The following is a 26,952-nucleotide window of genomic DNA, read 5'->3' as shown; positions in this document are numbered from 1 at the left end:
TGAACATTGTTTGTTTAAATAAAAGTAAACGCTTATTTGAAGTCGTGATAAGCTAAAATGGTTCTTACATTGACCCTATATATCTTGTATGACGTCTGGGTCGGGGGGATGCGGGCACCTGCCTTTGTATTAAGTGAAATCATAAAAATACTGAATTCCGAGGAAAACTCAAACACGAAAATTTCCTAACCAAAGGGCAAAATCAAAAGCTCAAACACATCACATGAATGGGTAACAACTGTCATATTCCTTACTCGGTTCATGCATTGTCTGAAGTAGAAAGTGGTAAAACCCTGCTGTGTATGTTACGCATGCATGTGGAAACGTACATGTTGTAGTTATACGTTGATAAAGTTCAACCTTTTTATTATTAATTTTTTGGGAGTTCAAAAGGTAAGCCATGATGTAACAAAGAAAACTTTGTATGTTTTTCAAACTTGTTTTTAGACGGTAAAAATTGGCTTGCCATTATCGTATTTCAGCAATGTTTGATATTCAGACTTTGATTTATAAAGTATTCTCGAACTAACATTCTGCACTCAAAATATATATTTTTCCTTCTAATGTTCCTATTTTTCCCGCTCGAATTACCTTGTCAGTTCTCGTATGTAGTCAATGTTAAATATTCAGACTCTGAAGTATAAACTATTCTCAAGCTAACAATCTGCACTCAAAATATATGTTTTACTGTCAAAATTGATTCTCAACTTTTGAGAAAAATTAATCACAAACAATTTTGTTCTTGTTCATATGTTGTAATTTTTATTTTGTGTTGTCTTACTTTCAACAATTGATATATGAATATATTCATATTATATATGAGTGTATGTTAGGTTTTTTTTCAGTTTGTAACACACATGTTTTTAATTTGTGTATATGATATTAAAAATCTATATTGTTAAATCAAAAACCAGCACATCATTTTAAAATTATATATATGATACATCATCATAATGTAACACTTTAAGCCTCCAGGATACAGTCCTGTTTATTTTGATATATAGCTTGGAATATGCAAATATTAATAACTCACCAACAAGCTTTTTTTCAAAACATGTATTATTAGATATTTCATTTGATGAGTTGATTTTTAATTTATCTGACCCTTTTTTCAAGTACATCGTACCAATTTTAGACCCCTTTATTTTGACGTTAAAATCCCCCAAACTTCTGAGTTTGAATATCCCTTTGGTATGTTTTTTGTATGAACGTTTGATTTGCCAATTGATAAGGAAATTGGAGGTTTGTTATTTTACTTTTTACTTTTCTTTTACCCATGTCCATGTTATTCTCCTATTTGACGAGTGACAAGGTTGTATTGATTGGATATTATTCTAAGGCAGGATTAAAATCATTATATCTGTATATGTTTAATATAAAATGAATATAAATAATTATCGAGAGGTGAATTATATGGAAAGTATTTGTATATCTATTACATTCAGGTAAATAAGCTAGGATCCTTTTTAAAACAGTCTATTGAACTGAGGACAAAGGACTTAAAATATTTACTTTTATTGTGGATATTAATGATCTTGTTATTTTTTATTTTCATTTTATTATGTTGTGTCACATACTATAAATATGTAGTTTTATGGCAATAAAGATTTGAATTGAATTGAATTGAATTATCATTTGAAAAAAATAATTAGTCTCGTGCACTTTGTTGATAAGCGATGACACCTCGGTTGATTTATTTGTGTTTAACGCCATTTTTAAACTTATTTTGATATTTCGTCCTTTTTATTAGTTGATTAGTATAAGAATACAGGGTGCTAGTAGAGAACCACCGACCTTCAGACAAATCACATTCCTAGTAAATTATTATTTGAGTAGAAGACATCTTCCACTTACAGGACTTAAAATCAAAACCTCCGTGTTGATATGCTAATTATACAGTAGTTCAACTACTTAGACCACTCAGTCGCCGGGGCCCTTTTTATATGAAACATTTTTGTTCAAAAATTAAAAACATCTTTTTGAAAGATGTATTCATAGTATGGAATAATATTATTGATAAAAAAGAAATGTGAATTATAAAATTAAATACCTATTTGGTATAACAATCTGAATACAATAAATAACAATTCAATTTCTTTTCTTCAAAATTGATTTAATAACTGGATACAATATGTGTATGGTGTAATAGATGATGACGAATTATTTATTTCATTAGAACAGTTCAACAATGTTATTGGTATATTACAATAAGGCGACATGACATTAATCCATATGTGCACAGAAAATGTAAAAGACATGTACATGATACATAACATTTGTAAATTTATTTTCCGTGCATTTATTCCTAAACAGGGTTATTAATAACAAATACTTAATATAGATCATTATTCTCTTTCAGATGAATTCATTTAATAAAGGCAAGAGTAGTATACTGCTGCTTGAAATTCATAAATCGATTGATAAAAAAACAAATCCGGGTTACACACTAAAACTGAGGGAAACACATCAATCATAAGAGAACTACGACACAACAGAAACACATTATCAAAATGTAACACCAACAGAAACGAACTATAATATAACAATGGCCATTTTCCTGACTTGGTACAGGACATTTTAATAAAAAAAAAAAAATGGGTTATACCTTGTTTTGTGGCATGCCAAACCTCCCGCTTTTATGGCAATGTTAAATATAATTTTAAATGACAACATTACATGATAGGACTACCATACGAATAAACGGGAGAACAAATAGGACAGAGAAACACACGAACAATAGCTAACAAAAGGAGCCAGATTTAAAATCCAATACGCCAGACGCGTGTTTCGTCTACACAAGACTTACCAGCGACGCTCTGATGAAAAAAGTTCGAAAGCCAAAACCACGTACAAAGTTGAAGTGCACTGAGGACCAAAAGTTTCAAAAAATTGTGCCCAATAGGACTAGAGATGGTCTGCCTGGGATAAGAAGTTCCTTATTATTTACAATAGTTCATACATTTGCAACAGTAAATGATGTATATGCAACAGGCATTTTCTAAATTTAGGCATTTTGTAAAATGCCTATAACGTTAGGCATTTTCTAAAATGCCTGCAAGATTCAGTCATTGTACATAATGACTAATTTTTTCTAGGCATTTTACATAATGCCTGACATAGAATTTATAGAATGAAATAAAATTTAATATTGAAAACGTTGAACACCGGAGCAATTTCATTTATGATAATTACTGAAATAAAAAAAAAATTGACTGAATAATTCCAAATTAACACAAGCCCAGAATTCGACAATTATTTAAATCTTTCTCAAAATATTTGGATGACAATACTGATCAACATCTGTGTCCTTATTTTTTGCAAACACATTGATTGACGCAAAAATCTGGTTTCAACACTTCGACCACATTTGGAGATGGATGTTCACTAATTTTATTTAGCACTTTCATTACCATTTTTGATAAAAAAAACACTTAACATTCAACATCGTGTGGTATCGCAATGAGCACACACGTCACACAGGCAAATATTCTTGTTCGAATGTTCCCAGAAGATTCAATGTACATTATCATGATTAGTAAGACTTGTATATTTTGGCTAATAGCTTTTACCGGACTGATCTCAGTGGATCAGATCTGCCCATAACGGGTGATGCATCTATAACTGGAGTTCACGTGAGGCAGTGAATATGAAGATACTCATATATTGGCACCACAACCATAAGCCGCTTTGTAACGTGAAACCCATGCATTAGATGGCCAAGCGGCAGTCGTTATTCCTGTCCTTTATCCAGAATAATCCACTGCAGAATATACCCATATGAATTATAACCAAATCATTGGCATCTTAAAAATGCATGAAATATTTGCTACTGAAGCAAACAATCAGACAATAATGAACAAACCTCTTTTTCTCTGTTTCATTTGTTTCACTTATCTGTTTTGAATCTGGACTTCCTAAAAAATTGTTTGGAAAGTTTGCTCTATTGAAAGAACAAGTTGTCCTCCTGTCTATATGACAAAAAAATCATTAATTTACTATCTGAAATACAGAGTGATTACATAATTAACGTAGTTTCACTAAAAAGAACATCATATGACATGAAATTCTTCCATTACAAATTGCTGGAAACTGAACAGGCAATTTGTGGAATAACGTTTCAAAATTTCAGTCATTTTACAAAATGACTAGGTATTTTTAGTCATTTTGTATAATGCTTGTCAAGATTAGGTATTTGATAAATTGCCTGAAAATTCAATCATTTTACAAAATGTCTAAATTTAGAAAATGCCTGTAGCATATACATTATGTATTTATGTATCAGTTATTTTATTTTCATATTCAAGTTGTAATTACATGTCATTGTGCGGATGAGCATTATTTGCTTACAGTATTAAAATTATAGATACATTAAATGTGTCATTCAAACAAGATTGTTTAGGATAGCAAACAAGTAACACCTTTACATAGACAATATAAAGATTACTGGATTTTGTTAATCAAATTAGAAACTATTACACCCACCATATGGTTAAAATAACAAAATTGATAGTATATGTATTCTTTCAAGCCATTCCTGTACCTTGGTGAATTTGATAAAAAGAAATGAAACTCTGCTCTTCAACATAGACGCGGACGTTGTCATCGTCATTATTCATCCCCTACTCTTCCTCATGTTTCTATGAATGTTTTATTCAAAAGCCGTTGAGTATTTATAACAGTTATTCACTTCCTCTGTAGAAACTTTATTCTCTGTATACCTTATATTTGTGTTTGTCACAACTGTTACAAAAAGTGAAATAAAAAGATACGAAATCTAAGGAATATTTAAGTCCTTTATCAAATAGCAAAATCAAAAGCTCAAACAGATCAAACAAATACGCATTGTAAAAGATAAAAAAGAGAAAGGATCATTTCTAAAACATTTCTTTGCCATCAAAGTTCTTGCTTCAACTAACTATGGCCATATATTTCAACTTAAATTAGTTCACTCGAAAATGTATCACCACTTCGAAGATCAGTCTGCTCCTATCGTCTGTTATACCCATACCAAACTTTTTACAAACAAAATTTTCAATTACAAACGCGTTTTACAGAATGTCAACATTGACGACTTCAAGAGTAAACATCCTGAATGCGCATGTGCTAGTTCACCATTTATGCATACAATAATGCTGGAAACTTTATAACTAGTGACCTGAACATAGGCAGAAGCACTTATTTGCGAAATGTGTTATATTCAAAGGCCCCAAACATCCGAAATACAACAATTTGAAACACAATTTAAAAAAACTGATAGATATAGTCGAGGTTTATGGTAGGCAAAGGGACTAAACACACAAAAGTAGACGTATACGTTGATTCCCGTTCCTAAGGGGTCAAAAATGTGATTTTTGTCTTGTATTTAAAATTCAAAGATGTAGGAAGACACTTTACCTACATTAAAAAAACATCATCAGCTCCATATACATCAGAAAAATGTGCTCTTCTGCATAAAATATTAAAGCAGGTTTTTGAAACTAAATGACAACGTTTTTCATTTTTAAATCTTAAAACAAACTTTTTTTTTTTCGTAGGACAAGTTGCCGCATGTGGAGCAGGATCTGCTTACTCTTCCGGAGCACCTGAGATCACCCCTAGTTTTTTGTGGGGTTTGTGTTGTTTATTCTTTAGTTTTCTATGTTGTGTCATGTGTACTATTGTTTTTCTGTTTGTCTTTTTCATTTTTGGCCATGGCGTTGTCAGTTTGTTTTAGATTTATGAGTTTGACTGTTCCTTTGGTATCTTTCGTCCCTCTTTTATAAAATTGATGATTGTGTTTTAATGCTTCACTATACGATTTATGTTGCGAAGGTCTGCATATAAAGGACATTTTTTTTCATCTTCATTTCATTTACACGCACCCTACAAGAACTTTCATTTACTGGTGAATCCTCGTATCGTCCCGTCTCTTTTTACTGTGGTGCGTCACTATTTCATAATTTGTCATCAACACTTTTTTTAAGACATTATTTTTTTTTGAATTAATACATCTGTACCACAGTATGATTAAACACACTTTATAAGTACGAATAGAAAAGAAAATTAAAACGGGGAATGTGTCAAAGAGACAACAATCCGACCAAAGAGTTACAAAACAGCCAAAGCTTCCACCGATGTTCTGTTAGTAAATGCATTTTGCGTAGATTTACCAACACCCATACATGTAGCACCTGGATACTCTCATTTGAACACCGTTTAAACAAGAAAAACTACAAGTGCTTCAAATTGATGATACACCGTTTTTAACGGATTAGGTGATAGTATCAAATAAGTTTCAAAAAGCACTGTGTTGCAACAACCATGTCTTTACTTTTATACCATTAATACAGTTAGTGATGACATTTCATTATACCTAAGAAATTATGTCAACAATATAGTCTCCGATATTAATAACACGCAATTAGTTTTATCATTTGACAAAAATAATTCAGATGTGTTGTAATAATTTCTGAAAGAAAGGCGAAACATGCCAAAAAGATAGTTAAACTCCTTAGTCAATTCTACCAAAAGACAAACAACAGTTCTTACAATATAACGTAGAAAACTAAAGACTGAAAAACTACTTAAGTTTTATCCAAGTATATATTTGTAGGACTCTAAAGTTCGATGGTACTCTAAATTGCGATGGTCTACGCTAAAGTACGATGGTTTATCATGCTAAAGGGCGATGGTTGTTTGATTGCTAAAGTACGATGGAATTTCACGCTAAAGTGCGATGGACCAAAAGGGTAATGTTAAAGGGCTTTAAAACGTTAAAGAGCACGGATTTTAATACATAGTCTTTTTGCAAAAGCTAGTATGATATGGTTTTATAACAAATGTGATAGGCTTTATAATTACCGGTAGGCTTAAGTGATTGTTTTTAAATTAAGAAGAACGACCACGTAATAATTGCTAAAAAGGTAATTTAGTTGTGACAAAAATCTATATTTCCTGTATATTATATTTTTTTAATTCGGGCCGGTATTAAAGTATTTGGATAATTGATGTAGCTTGCTGTTGACACAAATATCGATAATGTGAACACCTCCTGCCTTACAGTCGTCATTGTAAATTACAAATACAAAATTCGTTCATTGTGTAACATTTGTTTGTTTAAAATAATTCTTGATTTAAATGAGAGAGAATTGCAATGTTCTCCGAGCTTTCTCCTTTTTCGCAGCGAGTGGACATACAGGTAGTATTTTCCTACACTGTACAAACTATTGTTTTAGCAGACAATTTATGATTTACGCATGAAAACATGTACCTTTATTTTACCGACTTCAATTTTAAATAAAATCGACAATATTTTGAGGACAGCAAAGTAAACTGCAACATAAACAAAATAATATGACTTCAATGTATCCATTAGCTTCTAATAGAAACACGATAAAGGATAATTCGTGTATCTGTATAGTGACATGGTCGACTACAGGTGTACAAGTCCTTCCAGCACCCGAAAAAAAACCACATTCACCTCAGTAGACAAAGCACAGTTTTTGTTTAAATTAAGTAAGTCATGGACATTGGTTTAAAGTTGTTAACCACATATTCTACATTTATCTTTCAGCATGTACATTTTTTTGATTGTATGTGCTCCGGACCATATGAATATTTGGACCATAGGCGTATGGTCACGACCGTATGAGTATATACTCATATGGTCTGCCCGTACGCGTATGGTCCGACCGTACGCGTACGGTCGGGGTAATTAATAAGTTTACAGTTAATACTTAACTCTTCATAAGGTATGACCCTTCTAGTTGTCACGTATTTAAAAAGACGATATCAAAGGTAATTTTATTATAATATAATGATAAAAAGATTAACTAAATAAAAATAAGCAGTTTCACGCATTTGATTTTACTCTCTTGTCACAACTATAGTAAACACATTTTATACATAATTTTCGATTTGTTATTACGCTTGAATGGCAACATATCAACTTGAGATGTTATTTTCCAAAATTTCTTAAAAAGAACAGTTATGGAATTACCAAGACCTCATTATCACTACTTGAAGCTGCTAAGAAGGTTAACTTTTCACTCGAAAGCAGAAAATGTAACTGCGAAGTATCGTGCACAACCAAGACGACCTAATACACAAAAGTAATGGTACGCCGACAAGTACTGTGTGGAAATACATTTTACCCTTCACATAAGCACGAAAATACAAGTAGCGATGAAAACTAACTATCAATATTTAATGTTTATGTAGCCTTTATGTAGCCTTTGAAATATAATGTTTATGACATGTATAATTATAATTATTGAAACGGTTCTAATGCATATTTCAAAAAATACCTACATGGGCTAGATACTCATATGGTTCTACCCGTTTATAACAAAACGAGTATATACTCATATGGTCCGACCATACGCGTACGGTCGGACCATACGCGTATGGTCGGACCATATGAGTATACGCATATGGTCATGAAAATACGCGAATGGTCCAAATACTCATATGGTCCGAAACATATATTAAAGACTGTTCATAATCTATTGTACGTTTATTATGTCTATACTTTCGCGGACCAACGACCATCGTACTTTAGCGTCCCCATCGCACTTCAGAGTCCTAAATATTCAAACAGTTGGTAGCAACACCATTTCTTAAAAGCAACATCTAGTAGAACTTGTAAACGATTTTCTTTTTCAGCAATGTTAACAATGTCATCGCTTCCAATGTACATTGCATTCTAGTGTGCAACAATAAATGTGTACTGAAATCTTCATAATGGTGTTTTTTAATATTAAAAAGCTGTAGAAAAATATCGAACTACTTAGTTGTCTTGAATAATTGGAGTCAATAAACTTAAATGATCAATTGTACTTTTATCTTTACGCAAACCATTGTGTTCATTTGATGAGCTAGAGCTTTTGATTTTATACTTTTTGCCATTTGATTATTACTTTCCGTTTTGAAGTCCGGTATTCTTGCTATTTTACTCTATCATCGTGAATTATCTCTCTTTGCTTACCAATAAAGTAAATACATAGATCATTCAACACACTTCAACAAATAATTTATATGCACGATCAAAAGGACTTCAGTTATGCCTGATATGATAATGGAGTATGTGCATCTGATATTGAAGAGATGGGAGTTGATTTTTTATAACTTCTCCATATACATAAGGAATTATCCTATTCTTAAAACATGTATCAAATAAGTCATGTTAAATTGATAACAATGATTCTTTTTTCTAAATAACTCTACTGACAACTGATCAATACATGGAGATTTGCCATAATTTACTTTTAACAACAGCATTTACAACTTATTCAAACAAAATTTCACTGTCTAAATAATCATCAGAGATATCAATACTTACAGTAGTGTTTATGGTTTAATTATTATCATTAAATAAATTCTCAAAACAGTTATTTTTCAATCATTGAATCTGTACTTATTATCCTATCGTTCATTTTCATTTTCATCTGTATAGACTTTCGTCGTTCATTTCCAGGCTTTATGTTGTTACTTTGTCCCTCATATATTTGAGTTCGACGATTCATTTAACTTTAAATCTATCTCACTGTAAATAAAATAATATGACGGAATTCCTCATGTTTAGTGAATTGTTTCAGATTTTTCAAATCAGTAATGAATTAGTTAAATTTTGAAACTGTTTCAATGTCAAAGTTCTGATCGTTTGGAATACTACGTGTGTAACTGTTCTAACAGTATCAATTTCCACCAATTGATCAGGCACGGTTTGGTGAACATCTGGTTTTTCTCTATGTTGAAGGTTGTACGGTTGCCTTTAATTGATAACGTCAAATTCATATGAACTTTGATGGATAGTTGTCTCAATGACAATCATTAATTTCATATCATGACCAAGTGTGGCAAAGGTAAAAAAAAAAGTAAAAACACAAAAACAACGAACCCCGAGGAAAATTCAAAAAGGAAAATCAAAAATCAAAAGGCAAAATCAAAAGTCCAAACACATCAAACGAATGGACAACAACTGTCACACTCCTGACTTGGCACAGGCATTCTCTAATGTAGAAAATTGTGGATTGAACCTGGTTTTATAGCTAGCTAAACCTCTCACTTGTATGACAGTCGTATCAAATTCCATTACATTGTCAACGATGCATGAACAAAACAAACATACTTAAAGAGTAAAATATGTCAAAAATAGGGGTACAGCAGTCAAACATAGCATTGAGTTTTAATGTATATCTTTCGGTTCACACCAACCAACGCTGTTGTTTGTTATTACTCGGTCTCTAGATCGTTTTGATTGTGTTTTATGTACTGTTTATTTGATTGTTTATCATATACAGTATACAGGGTCTGTTTATCATATACAGTATACAGGGTCTGTTTATCATATACAGTATACAGGGTCTGTTTATCATATACAGTATACAGGGTCTGTTTATCATATACAGTATACAGGGTCGGTGAATTCTATATAGGACTCGAGTTTTGTTTGCTCTTGTCTATCAGGAATAAAGTTACCTCGTAAATATCGTATTAGGTCACTAGCACACTGTATAAATAATAATACACAGCTTGTTATGCAATATTAGAAAAAAAATAGACTGTATGTAAGTTGTATTGTTATAAGGTAGACCGTTAGTTTTCTCGCTTTGATGATTTCTCTTTTTCATGTCCGGACCATTTATAGCTTTCCATACAGTATTTGATTTTCACATGGTTAAATATTACACAGTTATCTATAAATGGTAATATCCACGTCAGTTGAACTTTGGTGGATATTTATTTCATTGTGAATCGTGCCACACCTCTATATTAGAGAGAGAAATCAATTTACTGTAATGTGGAAAGAACGTTTGTTGTAGTAAATGTTTTCTTTCTTTGTTCGCTAATGTTTCTTTTTCGTTTAGTAACCAGAAGACATTACTTGTGTGGCTATTAACTCACTTTACAAATATAATTATATTTGACATTTACATGAATTTAAATAGTACAGGATATTCTACCTACTTCTTTTTTCCTCATGCATTTATGTTCGAATATTTTCATCACTTCATTCACTTACCTTTCTCTAATCTTATTCTCCTCTTGTTTGTATAGAAATGAATTATAACAATCATTTCTATTTTAGACTAAGACGATATAATAATTACTTGTCGTTGGTTTCTGCCTATATGTTTTTTGTTATTGCTTTATTGTTTTGCACTTAAATCAGTTGTAGTAGTAGTTAATTTACTTGTTTGAACTGGTTTACATTTTCATGCTGGGGCCTTTTACATAGACTATACGGTATGGATTGTGCGTATCGTTGAAGGAGGTCTGATTATCAACTATCATTTGTCCATATTTGCTTAAATATATCTCATTTAGTTTTTGATTAAGACCTTATCATGCATATGGATGAATATCTAGTGTTTACTTTATAAATAATACAGGATGGTCTTGATATAGATTGTTGGTGCTGACGTTACAGTTTTCCCTTCATTTGTCTGTATACTATTATGTTATTATTATTTATATTTTGGTCGTATGACTATTTGCGTGGTTCGGTATTTGTGCATCCAGCTTTTGAAATTGCGCTCTGGAAATGCCAGAAATTCCTGAGCGCCGACAAAATGCATCCCAATGCCCCAAAGAATTTCACATTGTTGTTCCCTTATTTCTTTTAGCTGGATTTTATTTCAGTCAGTTGTATTGTTTCTCTATGATGTTTGAATACATATTTTATACTTTATTATTGTCACGGTAAGCAGTTATATATGTATTGGTTGTTCACATACTTTTTTCAATATTTAGGAACTGACACACAAATGAGAGGTCTAGCTATCTATAAAACTAAGTTAAATCCCCTATTTTATTCGTGTAATGCCGAAATTCAATCGAGTGCTTTGTTTCTTTTTTTTTTGTTTCTTTTTTTTTTTTACTTCCCCTTTTTAATTTACCTTGGAGTTCAGTAGAAAAATTTAATACTTTGAAACATATCACTCTGCGGAACATATTCACTTGTATGAAGAAACATTTCCTCAGAATTTCTTCATCACTCATACCCCATACCCGTAGTTTGATAGCCAAAATTAGCAATTAGTGCATTAACCATGTTAACCAGGTAACTATGTTTCCTTCTTATTCAAACACAGTATATCTGAGTACCATTAATATAATCAAAAACACTTTTCCCAAGTAGCTTTAATAACACAAAAACGATAGTTTAATACGTGGATTCAGAGTATCCGCTTCCAATGGATTATATGTAAATCCGCTACCATCCGCTTCCATTAGGGTTCTCGAAAACATTTCTGGTTCCTTATTTGTTAACGAAATAACACCCGGACAGGACCGATATTTTCCTGCTTTTATATCCAAACAAAATGGCTCGCACGGCTTATAATATTTGTCTGTTACACTAATGAATGCCTGACTCATCCCTGAGCCAGGATTTTTAACTCCAACAAAGGCATAAACCCACTGTGGAATAGAAGCATCATTAGCAATATAGCTTTTATATGTTCCGTGGTATGTAATTCCATTCGATTGAGCTATTGCTACAGACTTTGAACATAAATCATAATATCCGGGTCCAAAATATTCACAACCACCTATTACGTTTTTCCTAATAGATTTGTGTACTGCATTTCGAACAATTATTTTAATTGGAACATACACCCAACCTTTGTCTTCACCCGAGAGAACAGTCAATCCATTTTGAGGTTTAGATAAATGGTTGGTGGTTATTTTCCTTGGTGGTTCGAGAACACGTCTTCGTGGTTCGTTTGCCTCAACGCTTACACATTTGTCTGAAGAATAATCACATTTCAGAAATGGAGAGTTCAGACATGAAGGACATTTTGCAAAATCGTCGTACCTATAGATATGATTATGAAAATAATCGCTATACCCATCGACGTTCCTCATTGGAAACAGTCGATCCATATATCTATCGGGTTGGTGAAATTGATCATCGATAATGGTGTAATCATCTTGTGGATCGATATTACGATGACGTAACTGCGAACAAAATTTTTCCCAAACTGCATCGATAAATGCGTGATGAATCCAGAAAAATGGATCTTGGGAACTAGTATTGAAATTGTTCATTTGACCACCAATGAAGGCGTGGACCATATTATGCATACTTTCAACATTGGTTTCGGGGTCAGCCGTAGGAGTGGTAATTTGAACGTGGTGTTTTTTCGCTAACATACGATCTATGAATTTATAAGAAATCGGATTCCCAGTTTTACCAAGATCTCGAACCAACGGAATATTTCTTATTGTCTTCCAACCTGCAAATGGTCCTTCTTTTATTGGACCTTTGCCATTCCCGAAGAACTCTGATGTAAACATGACAGATTTCGTAGGGTCATGCATATGGTGGTCTAACCTTGAATCCCAGTAACACAATGTTACATTAGGGTTAACTCTTCGGAGAAGCTCTTCAAATCTACAATTAACAGATATTACTTATTGTTTACGTGTTATTTTGATTTTAATTTTGTTATAAATGAAGTACGATAAAAAAGTAAAATAACTAACAAAAAAAACAGATCACCAAGGAAAATTTAGAAAGTAAAGTCCCTTACCAAATCGCAAAAACAAAAGCTCAAACGCATCAAACCAATGTCGTATTGCTTACTTGATACAGACATTTTCTAATGTTTTGGCATTAAATGACATTTTAATACTCTTCATTTCAGTATTTAATTTCTTTCACACTGTTATGGTTTTAGTGTCACTAAAGTCATATATACACAAAAGCACGTATGACGTGTCTGAATTATAAATCTATATTTTTTGTTGAGGGTTCTTTAAAATCCCTTTCATAACAAGAAGATTAAGTTGATAGAGAGTATTTTTTGCTCTTCAAACTAATGCACTGTGAACTGAGGAATGTACAAAAGGTACAAAAAAGGCGGAAGATACCGACGGGACATTAAAACTCATATCTCAAAGGGGAACTGACAATGGCATGACTAGAACTGAATGAATCTAGACAAAACACATAGTACAACTTTAACTATACTTACTTTAAAATATACATTTTATGCCAGCCAAAAAAGTTGGAACCAAAATGAATAGACTTCACTGCTTCGTTCGTATGGTAATCAGCAAAAAAGTCATAAACACTTGGAAACATAGACTGAAATTATAAAACTCGTATTTACTTACTGTGGATTCATTTATTTTCGTGCGTATCAATTTTCGTGGATTGCTGAAAACTTGCATTTTCGTGAATATTTGATTTCGTGGTGTTGCCAATCTCTGTATAATTTATAAAGACTATGAAAATATGTTATTCGTTGAATCTTTGAATTCGTGGTTCACCTTTACCCACGAAACTTGGTATCCAAGGAATAATAATGAATCCACAGTAAGTAATATTTAGTTATTACTTTATTTTCTTGGATGAAATCACAAAGGAACATGATATATCTTTATTTGTTTAAGTTTTTTCTAAAGTTATTGTCCCTGTAAGAAAATATTGTCCAAATAATTGCTGTATTTCTGTATAGATCATGATCAGTTAATATAATGTGATTTACAAACAGAAACAGGTTAATTAAGAATTGAATGCTCCTTTTTGTAACTTTATTGGGGTGTAAAAGCGTTGACCGAAGTACATTATGTATGAAGCGCAGAAGCGCTTCATTCTAAAAATGTGCGCACGGTCAACGCTATTACAACCCTATGAAGTTACAAAAAGAAGCATTCAATACTTATAATTACATTTTTTTAGCTAGGATCATGAAAACACGATTTTTATCAAGTTTATATTTAATTTACCTGTGCACTTTATTGTGGGACCTCGTGTCATCAGGAATGATAAATTTTGTTGTGTAATGGAATTGGTTAAGGAAAAACGCGAGATTGCAGGTTAGCCAATCAGAATAACGTATTATAATGAAACATACATCTAATGTAATTATTAGCAAATGAAAACTTTTAAGAACATTGACATACAGGTATGTTGTCTGCTCTATGGTCGGGTTGTTGTCTCTTTGACACATTCCCCATTTCCATTCTCAATTTTATGTAATTTGATATTTGTGTTTTTACATTGACAACACAGTATATTATAGACAAACTCCCAAAGTCTTAACCCGACAGGAAAATGTTATTAAGCATTTTTAAGATAGCGGGACTTCCGAGGCGGAGAGGTCTTTTTTCAATAATGATCATACAACTATCGACACTAGTTTTAACTGCACTATTACAGATGCGTTTGACTCCAATATTAATTATATAGGGTTGTTATTTTCCCGCCGAAGGTGTGTGTTTTATCCATGTACTTCGGTTTTACATTAAGGCACACTTTGATCGACATGATATAGTCGAAAGTGGTGTTAAACACCAATAATCAATATAAGACAAATGTACATATATAAATAAAAGATACATTATTAACTGTACCAGCGGCAAATTAAACATAATACATAAAAGATGACAGGCTCATAGTTTTGAACGCCATACGCGCGTTTCATCTACAAAAACTCATTAGTGACGATAGAAAGAAATAAAATGCCATAATTAAAAGTATTTTAAAGGTCTTTCCTTTTTCCTTTTCTTGATAGTCTTCTTAGTTCAAAAAAATATTGTTGAAAAGGTCTTTTATATTCATAACAAGTCGTTGTTAAGGTCAAAAATCATTCCTAAGGATAAAAATATTACTTCAAGTATTATGAATGTGATATGCACTATTCATAGTCTTTAAAGTTATTGCTAAGGACTTATATGTCGTTGCTAGGGACAAAAATGTCATTTCCAGTATTAAAAATTGCATATTTATAATATTCATAGCCTTCTAAGTTCAAAAATATAAGGTTGCTAAGGTGGTTTCTTTCTATCTCTAACCTCTTCTGAGATATAATCATTTCTGACCCGAAAAACAGTTTTGGTGCCCTAGGTCCATGATCGTTGGTCCAATATTGGACCAACGGGTCCAAAATTTTAGGACCCAACATAAAAATGTTTATCTCGACAAGACACACATTTTTTCCGTTATATTTTATCAGCCATCTTGTACGTTTATTGAGTAAATCCGATAACAAGCTTAGGTCAAAAGGTAGGTCATGACCTTGACTTTTGACCTTAGGTCAATTTTCATGGTCACGTGAATTGATGATCACTGGTGAAGATCATATGTGGCTATAACTTACGGTTTCTGAGTTTGAGTGGCCAACTGACATTTGGTAATTTTCAAAGGGGCATAACCCTACCAATGAGTCGTTGAATCTTCTCGATCCAAATGTAACAAAGAACCATGGTCTGCTCCCGAACAAATTCCGCCCTTCGTTGTTCTACCTATTATGGTTATGGAGTTAGAATGATAACAAGGTTTTCGGTGTTAGGGGAGATAACCGCTTTTAAGGAAATGTTATGGGGTCGTGCCCTAACCACAAGATAGCTTTTGGTCAACCGATACTAGAAACATAATATATTTTTTAACATGTCGCGTATTTTTTTGGGGTTTCGTCAACATAAGACTCATCAGTGACGCTCAGATCAAAATAATTAAAAAGCCAAACAATTATAAAGTTGAAAAATATTGATGACCCAAAATTCAAAAAAGTTGTGCCAAATACGGCTAAGGTAATCTATGTCTGGGATAAACAAATCCTTAGTATTTCAAATAAATCATACGTTTGCATGTTTTTGGAAATCTATTCCGTTTTACCAGTAAAATTAGTGCTCCTTGAAAAATATAAAAAGTGTACAAAAAGCTACTTCTACTAAAGTAATATCATCTCAAGTGCTTTTGATCATCAATCACCTAATAATTTATTTGTTTCATAACTTCAACATTACCTACTTTATCATTCTTTAGAGCGTTCATAGCATCAACCATTTCCTGGAATTCTTCTCTTGTCAACTGTCTACATTCACGTCGAATCCGTTTCGTTGGATGCCAAAAGAAGTCTTGTCTTAGTCTCAGTTGCATGTCATGGCCGGTGTCAGGTATCCAATCTGGGTTATCGAACTTTGACAGAATGCACCTGTATTCTTTGTCGGCATCTTGATCTCTGCATTGTAATATGAAACCTGGATACCGGGACGTTATGACCTCAGATACAATTAAAAATCCCGAATTGAAAAGAACTACCAAAACTAACAGTGCATACTTCATTGTTGCCTGTAAAACAAAGCACATGCTTTATTTTTATAATTATACTGCTGATAGCTGATAGATTATTGCTTCATACAAACTATTGGGTTTTGTTTTGATTGACAGTTTTGTCATGTCTTGTTTTGTTTGATAGTTTTGTCTTGTCTTGTTTTTATTTTTGTTTTTTTTTAGTGTTTTTTTTTTGTTGGTTTTTTTGGTTTGTTTGTTTTTTTGTTTGTATTTTTTTTTGTCATAAGTCAGTGGTGGGTTTGTTGTAATAGTTGGAAATGGTACCATAGCATATTTATATTGATTTTGTCCAGTTACAAAACTATATGCAAGGCATTGTACAATATGCTTTCTGTCTTAGAATTATTAGCAGGTTAAGTACTCTTTACTTGCTTTCTTAAAATTTACGCAATGTTTCTAACTATATTGTTTGTGAATGACTGGATTGTACAACTGTGTTTTTATCTATTATACTAATACGGTAGATTACGTTTCCTGTACTAATTTTTAGTGTACTCTTTTATGGATTAAATTCTGTGATATAGATACAATGGATAAGCGTTGATTCTTGAAAAAGAAACCATGATCCCGGAGGGAGAATGGTTTGTTTTTCACGAATTAACGCTTATCCATTGTATCTATAACTTAAACTATTGTGTTAATGTCATTTGAAAATTAACGTCTATTCTAAATTAGAAGGTATTGTAAGTGAGTTTAAATAACCATGTTAGCGTGTTTAACGATCCATTACAATAAATTAAATATCACTATTGAACATTTGGTTAAAAAAATAAAAAATATATTATATCACAACACGTCTGCCCTTAAAGATCTTCAGACTATATAGCATCTGAATATTGTATGTTTTTACAAAATAAGATATATTCGAACTTATTTCTATCATAGAATTTAAAATGGAAATGAAGAATGTGTTAAAGGGAAAACAACCCGACATAGAACATACATATAGTGCATATACAATAAAGGCAACGGTAGTATACCGCTGTTCAAAACTCGTAAATCGATGGACAAAAAACAATCGGAGAACAAACTAAAACTGAGGACAACGAATAAAAAGTATGATTCCATTTTGTTTTAACAAAAAGCATAATTCTAAGCACCTCATGATTTTCTACCATAGGTATTTGTGAACAGTTGTAAAATTATGTAGTAAAACAGACAAAATCATTTTATAATAATTTATAAAAAAAAAATGGACAATTATAATAGAATGTATTCATTTTTGTTTCAAACCTGTGTAAGAGATAACAATAATCCGATAATAAACGACCAAACTCGCTTTTATTACACAAAATATCCACTATAACATACAAAACAAAAACAAAGACTGGAAAACAAGTTATTCAGGGATTCGAACCTAAACAGACAAGTCCATACCTTAATCTCATTTATCATAACCATGAATTCTCGTGGCTAACAACTCATACTTTACCTTTGCCTATTTTGTATATAAAAAGGTACAATCCCTGTATATAAATTGTACCGATGTAAATCACATATTCATTTATTTAAATATAAAATAGACATTTATATCGTAACCGATTGGTAGCCCACATTATAATCGCAGAACTCAGAGATACCAAATATTATCACATATACCAGGCTGAAAATAAAACCTATAAAGGATTATGTTTTTGTTTTTTATTAAATTCATTCACTTACCCCTCCGTTGCATCTGATATCACCCCCAGTTTTTGTAGGGGTTCGTGTTGCTTAGTCTTTAGTCTTCTATGTTGTGTTTTATGGATCATGGTTTATGAGGTCTGGAGTGGGGTCTGTTATTCTGTAAACATTTAATGTTTACCTCTTTTTTCTCTAATCTTCAAAAAATTAACCCCTTTTTTCTCTAATCTTCAAAAAATTAGACCACGCATTTGTCTAATCTTAATTTTTTTTGCCCGTTATTCTCTAATCTTCATTTTTTAAGGGCATTATTCTTTAATCATTTAACCCCATCCAAACCCTCGTTTATCTGTATGTTTTTTTTTTCTTTTTTAGCAATTGCGTTGTAAGTTTATTTTCGATTTATGAGTTTAATATATAAAATTGAGAATGGAAATGGGGAATGTGTCAAAGTTGAATGTTCTCCTTTCAATCATATTACATCTTAGTAGTAGGTTCCTTTCTCTGAGGTTTTAACAGATACGATATGATATGTTTTTAAATGGGCATTGCAAATAATTAATTTTTAAGACTCGTTTATGAATCATTTCTTATTCACAAAGTTTTACTTATCATTTAAATCAATCAAATTATTGTTTTTTCATGCTGACGATTTTTAATAGCTTTTAAATAATGTAAAAACATGTAAGATTAGTGTAAAGCAAGATGTATACGCAAGTGATTTGCATAATGAAGAAGTATACAGAAAAATATCACATATTTCTCCGGTATTTGAACACAACAGATGTGTTATACTCTCTGTATTTCACATTATGACGCCAAATGAGGATTGAAATGATTGGTTTAGAGAAGCGGAACTTCCGAATATAACTACTTATATCAATCGATATAAACTTACTTACAGTTTACATGTTACAGTAAATTATAAATCGATCAAACATTCTTAAAGGTAAACTTGTTTTAATTTCAACATAACAACAGATAAAATTGAGAATGGAAATGGGGAATGTGTCAAAGAGACAACAACCCGACCAAATAAAAAACAACAGCAGAGGGTCACCAACAGGTCCTACTTGATTCTGAGAGAACCGTATATTTTCAGTCAATGGTCAATTGAATAAATTTCCTGTTTACAAAGCTTTAAATTTTTCGAAAAACTAAGGATTTTCTTACCCCAGGAGTAGATTACCTTAGCCGTATTTTGCAGAACTTTTTGGAATTTTGGGTCCTCAATGCTCTTCAATTTTGTACTTGTTTGGCTTTTTAACTGTTTTGATATGAGCGTCACTGATTAGTCTTGTGTATACGAAACGCGCGTCTGGTGTATTAAATTACAATCCTGGTACCTTTGATAACTTGTTCACAGACTTCTTTAAATAATATAACCTAGCATTGCTTTCATTACGTGATATACATGTCCATATAATAAATACAGATTCTACCACTGCATCGAAACTGATACGATATTTATCCACTTGGGACAGTTAAATTTTCAAATTTAAAACGCTAGGCTCGCCAAGCGTTTTAAATATTTAAAATTTAACTGTCAAGAGTGGATAAATATCGCATTACACGAGATTTGGTGGTGGAATCTGTTTCCCTCTAATGATTTTCAAACAATACGGCCGCAAACTTATTCCTTCATTTCGACTGATCTGCAAAAAGATGTGTTCTTTCTATGTGACGTCATCAGGCATGGTCGCCTTTGTTCATGCCGTCACAATAGGAAATTTAGAGGAAAACAAGAAAATTCGACGTCATAATTGGATTTTAACCAATGAAGAACTGAGATCAAACGAACCACACGTTGATTGATTTTTTTATACAATGGGTGCAGAAAGGGATAAATTGACGAAGAATTAGAGAAATAGCATTATCTCAAAAGAGATATTATTAATCAAGACCTCAGACAATATCTAAATGACGTTTGAAAGACTTTCGATTTTTCTGTCTTCTTTTTTGTAATCCAACTGGTTTGAATCGAGTGTTACTGGCGAGTCTTGTGTTGACAAAATCCCTGACGTAACAAATTATCAGTCAAATATATTTGTTAATTTTAGTTAGGTTTATACTATTAACAAAAGTCCAATTTTAAAATTTGCCACCACTATAGAAAATTTGCCATAACACTAAACTTCCCGAAATAACCAACAAAAGAGTATAACAAAGTAACAATTATAACTTACACGGCTAGTTATTATCATGTTTATTTCTAGTCATCTAGTTTGTGTTTTACTTCCCCTTCCTTGGAATGTACATTTATTATGCTTTTCTTTACATTTTATTTTTACAATTGTACTTCTAAAATACCATTCCGAGTGATAGAATGTATACATTAAACATATAACATTTTATTCTATTCATCATTTCATAGTTAATTTAAATTAACAATAGGCTTAAAACGTGTTACATCTTCAAATGATACATGTATAATTAACGTGATGCATTGGTAGCTTTAGTATTTCCGCATTCAGTTGTAAAGAGTCGAAATAGAACATTCATGTCCGCATCATTTCAATCTGGGAAGGGAGATATCAGTTTGGGTAAATAAAAATCAATGACATATATTATATGAAAACGTCACTCGTAAGTCCTTTGTCGAAACAGGCAACAGGTCTTTATTAAATTGCAGTACACTCAGATCTGAACTGTTTTTCTTAAGTGTTTTTGTGGGATGTCTATAGTTTGTCACTATGTATTTACAAACTGACACAGGTACTAGTGGATTGGGCGTATGCTAATATTATGTTCAACCCCACCGTAATTAAATTGTTGTCGTTTGTTGATGTTTATGTTTTATTAATTTGATTTTCGTGCTGTTGGTTTTTTTTACACAAATCAGGACGTTATACTTCTTTTTTACAAGAAACAGATTGTTAACTAGACGAATTGTATTTTCCCCCTATTTTACAAAATTAATCTTTGATCATCTATGTTATGAATGATAAATACTTGTATATTTCATTGTTATATTTATGAACATTCATAAATTGAGCATGTCTGATTAATTTACAGAAATCCAGAAAAGCTCTTCAGACCTATGCCATTTTCATTGTATATTTCATTCGTTTTTCAACGAGTCAGACACGTACGCACCATTTAAAAATTATAGTTTTTTTAATTAAAATGAAATTACAAAAATACATCAACGCCTCCTTGGTTGTGATTCAATTTTGCAAATGGATATTAAATAGCAGTATGTCACGTACACAATGTAGATTCGATCGGTGTTGTATATTGTAACGCAAATGTCAATTATTCAGCTGAGAAACCCCCTTTGTACTGTAAAAAATATAAGGAGGGCCGTGGTATAGTGGCTAGTGTATCGGTCTACTAACACAAATGTTCCTTGTTCGATCCCCGCTCCGGCTCTCCCCTGACATCATTTGCGAGTATGGTCTTGAGAAACGATGATATTCCGTCGAAAGGGAACGATAAATTATGGCTGACCCCCTGTTACATTGTAAGAGAGAGCCATATCTCTTGCACGTAAATAACACCCTTGTAGATTTCGAATAAGAGTAGGTTAATGCCGCTACGAGGCAGCACTCGCACCCACAAAGTGGAAAGAGATTAATATAAGTTGCAGTAACTTGTTTCCCAATCCACTATAGATAAATATATTTCAATTAAAAAAATTACCTTTTCAAATAAATTAGTCAAAATCTTTATGGATGATACTACTGTTTTAACGCAAACAGTACAGTGTATAAAAAGAACACTATTTTGACGTGTTAACTAAGGCAGAAACCATTTAAATTCTTTAAAAAAAAAATTGCTGTGTCAGATTTCTACGGAGGGGTCGCATTGATTAGTCCTAAGTTGTCTATGTACAAGCCTCGGTTTTGTTTGACATGAATTTCAATAATGTGGTCATTTTTATAAATTTCCTGTTTACAACACATTGATTTTTTCGAAAAACTAAGGATTTTCTTATCTCAGGAATAGATTACCTTAGTCATATTTGGCACAACTTTTTGGAATTTTGGATCCTCAATGCTCTTCAACTTTGTTCTTGTTTGGCTTTATAAATATGTATTTTGATATGAGCGTCACTGATGAGTCTTATGTAGACGAAACGCGCGTCTGGCGTACTAAATTCTAATCCTGGTACCTTTGACAACTATACACAACACTTTTCCTACCTCAAAGACAAACATGGTATTGTCCGTGTAAACAACAAAATAACTAGTATGTATTTAATTATTTTGTTTGTAAATCATACCGTTTTAACTGCGTGGTCACATAATTACAAAACGTAGGAGTTAACAATTCCGAATGAAACCGAATACATTTATATACGACTTTCCATTAAGAGAAAATCCTAAATAAGCGTAAATCTGTTGTTCAGTGGTTGTCATCTGTTGGTGTGGTTTTTCTCTTTTTTTTATATATAGATACAATGTAAGACCATTAGTTTTCCTGTTTGAAAGGGTTTTTTTTCAATGGCCATTTGGGGGGCCTTTATAGCATGATGTTCGTTGACTTGAATGGAGTGTTGTCTCATTGACACTCATACCACATCTTCCTATTTATATATGTCTGTCGTGTGTTATTTTGTATTTCGACCAAAGATCCCACGCTTCAATCTGATGGGGATACTAAAAAGTTCAAATATCATTTATCTGAAGCAGTATCTGCTAACCCATTTGAAATAAATCATGCCTTCCCTTGTTTCCACGTGTTTTGTTGCTCAGTCTTTGGTTTTGTATATTGTGTGTGGTGTATTGGGGTTTTTTTTTTTATATAAAATAATAATAATAATAATTTATTTTATTAAAGTGTCACATACTTGTCTATAAATTTTGATATATGTTTAGTTTTTTGCCATGGAATTGTCAGATTGTGTGTTTACTAATAAATTTGACTGTTCCTTTGGTTTTTTTCTTTTCTCTTATAGAACACGCAAATGGTGGTTTTTTTTCTCTCAGAATGCTACTCCCTCGGGTGAAATAGGCCATGATTGATGATTTTGGCATTTTTTTTGTTGAAAAGTTGCATCTAGCTTGCTAAAATGTAATACATGAACGTAATCAATTAAAAGCTCAATGAGCACTTCGTTTTTTAATTTTATTTTTGGATTTTATAGTGTTGAAATGCCTCAAGATTGTTGCCAGACTATCAAAAGAACGGATTATTATGAAACATGCATACAGTAACGTAATGTAAAATTATAAATCATTCACTTCATTGTTTCAACCTGACGGTTAATGCAAAGTGAATGCAAGGAAATCTTGAATAGTTGTTTCTTTCTTACAATGTAATTACATTCCTTACAGACAAGAGCATTTACATGAAAATTCAAATCAAAAACTCTTTACTGTAACATAAACCCTTTTGTTAGAAGCACTGATTTTAATCCCTCGTTTATGAAATACATCACAAAGGTTAAGAAAGAGCACAATCATCAACTATAATTGTATACTGTTTTAATTTTTGTCAGTGCAGTTGTTCTTTCAATATTGCACACCGGTAACATATTGCACTGCATTTTGTATTTGTGCATTTTGTAAACAAGCTTAACACCCACATGTTTAATTCTGCAAATTAGTTGTAATACTTGTATTTTGTCTTTAAGAATTTTATTGGAATGTCCTTCGATTTTGTTCCAAATTATACTGGAAAATTTGAATTCTAGGAGGATTTGTCAAGTCGCTAATTTTTAGTAGTATTCATGTTCTGTGTCATGTATGAAGTTGTTATATGAAAACAATTGTGAAATACAGCTTCCGACATTAGAGTATAGACCGGAACGATTTCATATAAGCAAGGTATAGTTGTTTTGTTTGTACATTTGTACTTCTCTTTCAGGTCAAGAGAGTAAAAACAAATTATCTAAGTTAGTTCCCCAAGCATAATTAAGGAAATTCAAAAATCAGTTGAAGTTTTGTTAAAAGAAAAATGTTACTTCCGTAAAATGAAACATCCCGGATAATAATATATAATACATAGCTGAAAAAACATATAATATTCCTAATTACTCTAAATATAAGCACAACATTGTTAAATTTGAAGATTTCCGGAATAAATTTTTCCGTTCCGGGATTCGAAGTCATGCTATTTGGGATATAGTGACAACACTACCCTTCCAGCGCTGTGTCCAGCGCTCTAGACCACTCTACCACCTAAACTGAAGTTTAAAAAAAAAATACTTTCAGTGGCCTATTGTTACTTTTCTTTGTCAGAATGACTTTTGTTTACCTCAAAGAAGGTAAGCAATATATCAACACAATAGCTATATATGTCGGATCTTTAAGTGCTCATTACTTACTGTTTTCAGTGTATAAGTTATCTACCAGGACGACTGAATATAGCAGTCAGCTAACATAAAAAAGATTCCAAGTTATACATGTAAAATTTTGAAAAGTAGGTTGAGAACTGATAGCAATAATTTCAAATTGGTCTAATGTTTACTGCGGAGGTGAAAATATAATACCAGGACACAAAGATGAAAGAAGATTTTGGATCCAATGAACTATTTATGATTTTCTTTAGTAACCAATTTCAGCCTTCCCTTTTTTTTATTCTGTTCTCTTTCTCTATATTTACGCACGTATAGGTGCCTCATACTTAGCTCCCTTTGAAATTATTTAAAAGAATTAAAATAATCAATTTCTTCCGTGGCATCAGAGAAGAATCAGAACAGCCATTCATTTTTAAAAACCAGTTACGATACACAAAAGTAGAAAAGAAGGCGACGAAAGGAAATAAAAAAAGCAAAGAAAAACTAAATCCGAAAAAATGGTTAACTTACCCCTAAAACGTCTTAGATTATAAGAACTTATTTGAATCTATAAATGGCTTCTTATTCATTTTGTATGTTGTGAACGTGCAACGACACAAATAATGTGGACAAGAAAGGATTACAAAAAGCGTCAATAGCATTGTATACGTCGCTGCCTCATTACAAGTCATTTAACATATATATTTTATACATGTGTTGGCTAAACAATGCACAAATCAATTCTTCAAAAAGATTAAGAAAAAAAGTGGAGTTATACGTGTTATATAGGTCTGGGCATAATAAGATTTATTTCAGTATTGGTTAAGATTTTTATTTCAGAAGTACCTGTGTTCATCGCTAGCTTAACGAGGGTTTGTGTTGTTCAGTCTTTTAATTACTTGTGCCAGGAGCATGAAGTTCAGTAGTAGTCGTCTTTTGTTCTTATTTTTAACATAATTAAGGCCTTTCGTTTTTGCATATAAATTGTTTACATTTGTCTTTTTGGGGACTTGTATAGCTTTTTATGGTGTATGGGTATTGCTCAATGTTGAAGGCCGTCTGGTGACCAATGGTTTTTAACCTCTATTTATCATTGGTCTTTGGGAGAGAGGTTTCTGAATGGAAATCATACCATATCCTTTTATTTTTGTATTTACCTTTTTCTTCATAAGAAACTGATTGGGGACTGCTGGTCTATTTATTAATTGTATTTAATTCATTTTCTCTAGACATAATGCGGTTAACATGACATTTAACAACCAATTCCTGACAATTATATGTTAATACTGCTTGTAAGTTGTTTTACAGATGAATAGATGAATGACCAATCTAATCCCAAATACTTAACATGTTAGGAAACTTGGAGTATGCCTTATATTTTCTTTGTGGGTCATACAAAAGAAGCTCAACACATTGCACTACTCAAATATATTCATTTCAAATACTATTAAAAAAACATAAATCATTACTTCCAGAGCACCATATTTCATCTAATAGCCACCACAAGCAAAAATACCAATATCTTTTTTCATTCTTTCAACAAAAACAGCGAGACAAGAAAACTTTTTTTTCAAAATTTTAGGCATGCAGATAACGGTATGACTATCTTCCTGTATTATTTGCATAATATTTCTTGAGTAACAGGTTTGCGTTGGTTGCTGTCTGTAAAATCTGTTTGTTGTTTATTGTTTTCAGCATTAATCAGTTCGTTTGTTTTTTTCTTTTTGATTGTTTCACATCATGTCATGTTGTTTTGTTCATTGTTGAAGATGTAAACTCACCTATAGTTAATCTAAGCATTTTTAAAAGCTAAATCATTGCATTTAAATATATTGCATGCTAATTTAGGACGATAAAATGCTTATATTATTCATATGAACAGAACCGTTCTATAATGGTATTGTTAAACTCCACAGGAAGACTTGTAAATCTTCTGAGTCACATGATTTCGACTAAAGCCCGCCCATCCTTTGCTGTCTTCCTTCTTGGTGGGGAATCAATGCATCACATAATTATTCTTTGATTTGATACAACCATA

The 26,952-nt window shown here is 32.0% G+C and overlaps 1 protein-coding gene across 2 annotated transcripts; it reads right to left on the bottom strand.

Annotated features, from left to right (window-relative positions):
• Positions 1-12,108: 12,108 nt before the first annotated feature.
• LOC139481842 (tyrosinase-like protein 2) lies at positions 12,109-25,630 on the bottom strand. 2 transcript variants are annotated; one of them, XM_071265357.1, is made up of 4 exons: positions 25,446-25,630; positions 16,745-17,065; positions 13,962-14,074; positions 12,109-13,378 (listed from the first exon to the last, which is right to left on the bottom strand). In XM_071265357.1, the coding sequence occupies exons 2-4, from the start codon at positions 17,057-17,059 to the stop codon at positions 12,124-12,126; spliced, it is 1,683 nt and encodes a 560-aa protein (XP_071121458.1). In that variant the 5' UTR covers positions 17,060-17,065; positions 25,446-25,630; the 3' UTR covers positions 12,109-12,123. The 2 variants fall into 2 exon arrangements, with proteins under 2 accessions (XP_071121458.1, XP_071121459.1); XM_071265358.1 differs by lacking the exon at positions 25,446-25,630 and adding an exon at positions 18,731-18,827.
• Between the last annotated feature and the right edge of the window lie 1,322 nt (positions 25,631-26,952).

Source organism: Mytilus edulis, chromosome 7, assembly GCF_963676685.1.
Source record: "Mytilus edulis chromosome 7, xbMytEdul2.2, whole genome shotgun sequence".
NCBI classification, from domain to species: Eukaryota; Metazoa; Mollusca; class Bivalvia; order Mytilida; family Mytilidae; genus Mytilus; species Mytilus edulis.
The sequence above is the reverse complement of the archived record's forward strand: the minus strand, read 5'-3'. Positions and strand labels throughout refer to the sequence as shown.

Bases quoted from the DNA above. Each gene is read 5' to 3' on its own strand.
- LOC139481842 (XM_071265357.1), bottom strand. From the start codon at position 17,059: ATGAAGTATGCACTGTTAGTTTTGGTAGTTCTTTTCAATTCGGGATTT. The intron at 14,075-16,744 runs GTAGGTAATGTT...TTATAATTTCAG, and splicing joins ACGCTCTAAAGAATGATAAA to TCTATGTTTCCAAGTGTTTA. The intron at 13,379-13,961 runs GTAAGTATAGTT...TGTTAATTGTAG, and splicing joins CATAAAATGTATATTTTAAA to ATTTGAAGAGCTTCTCCGAA.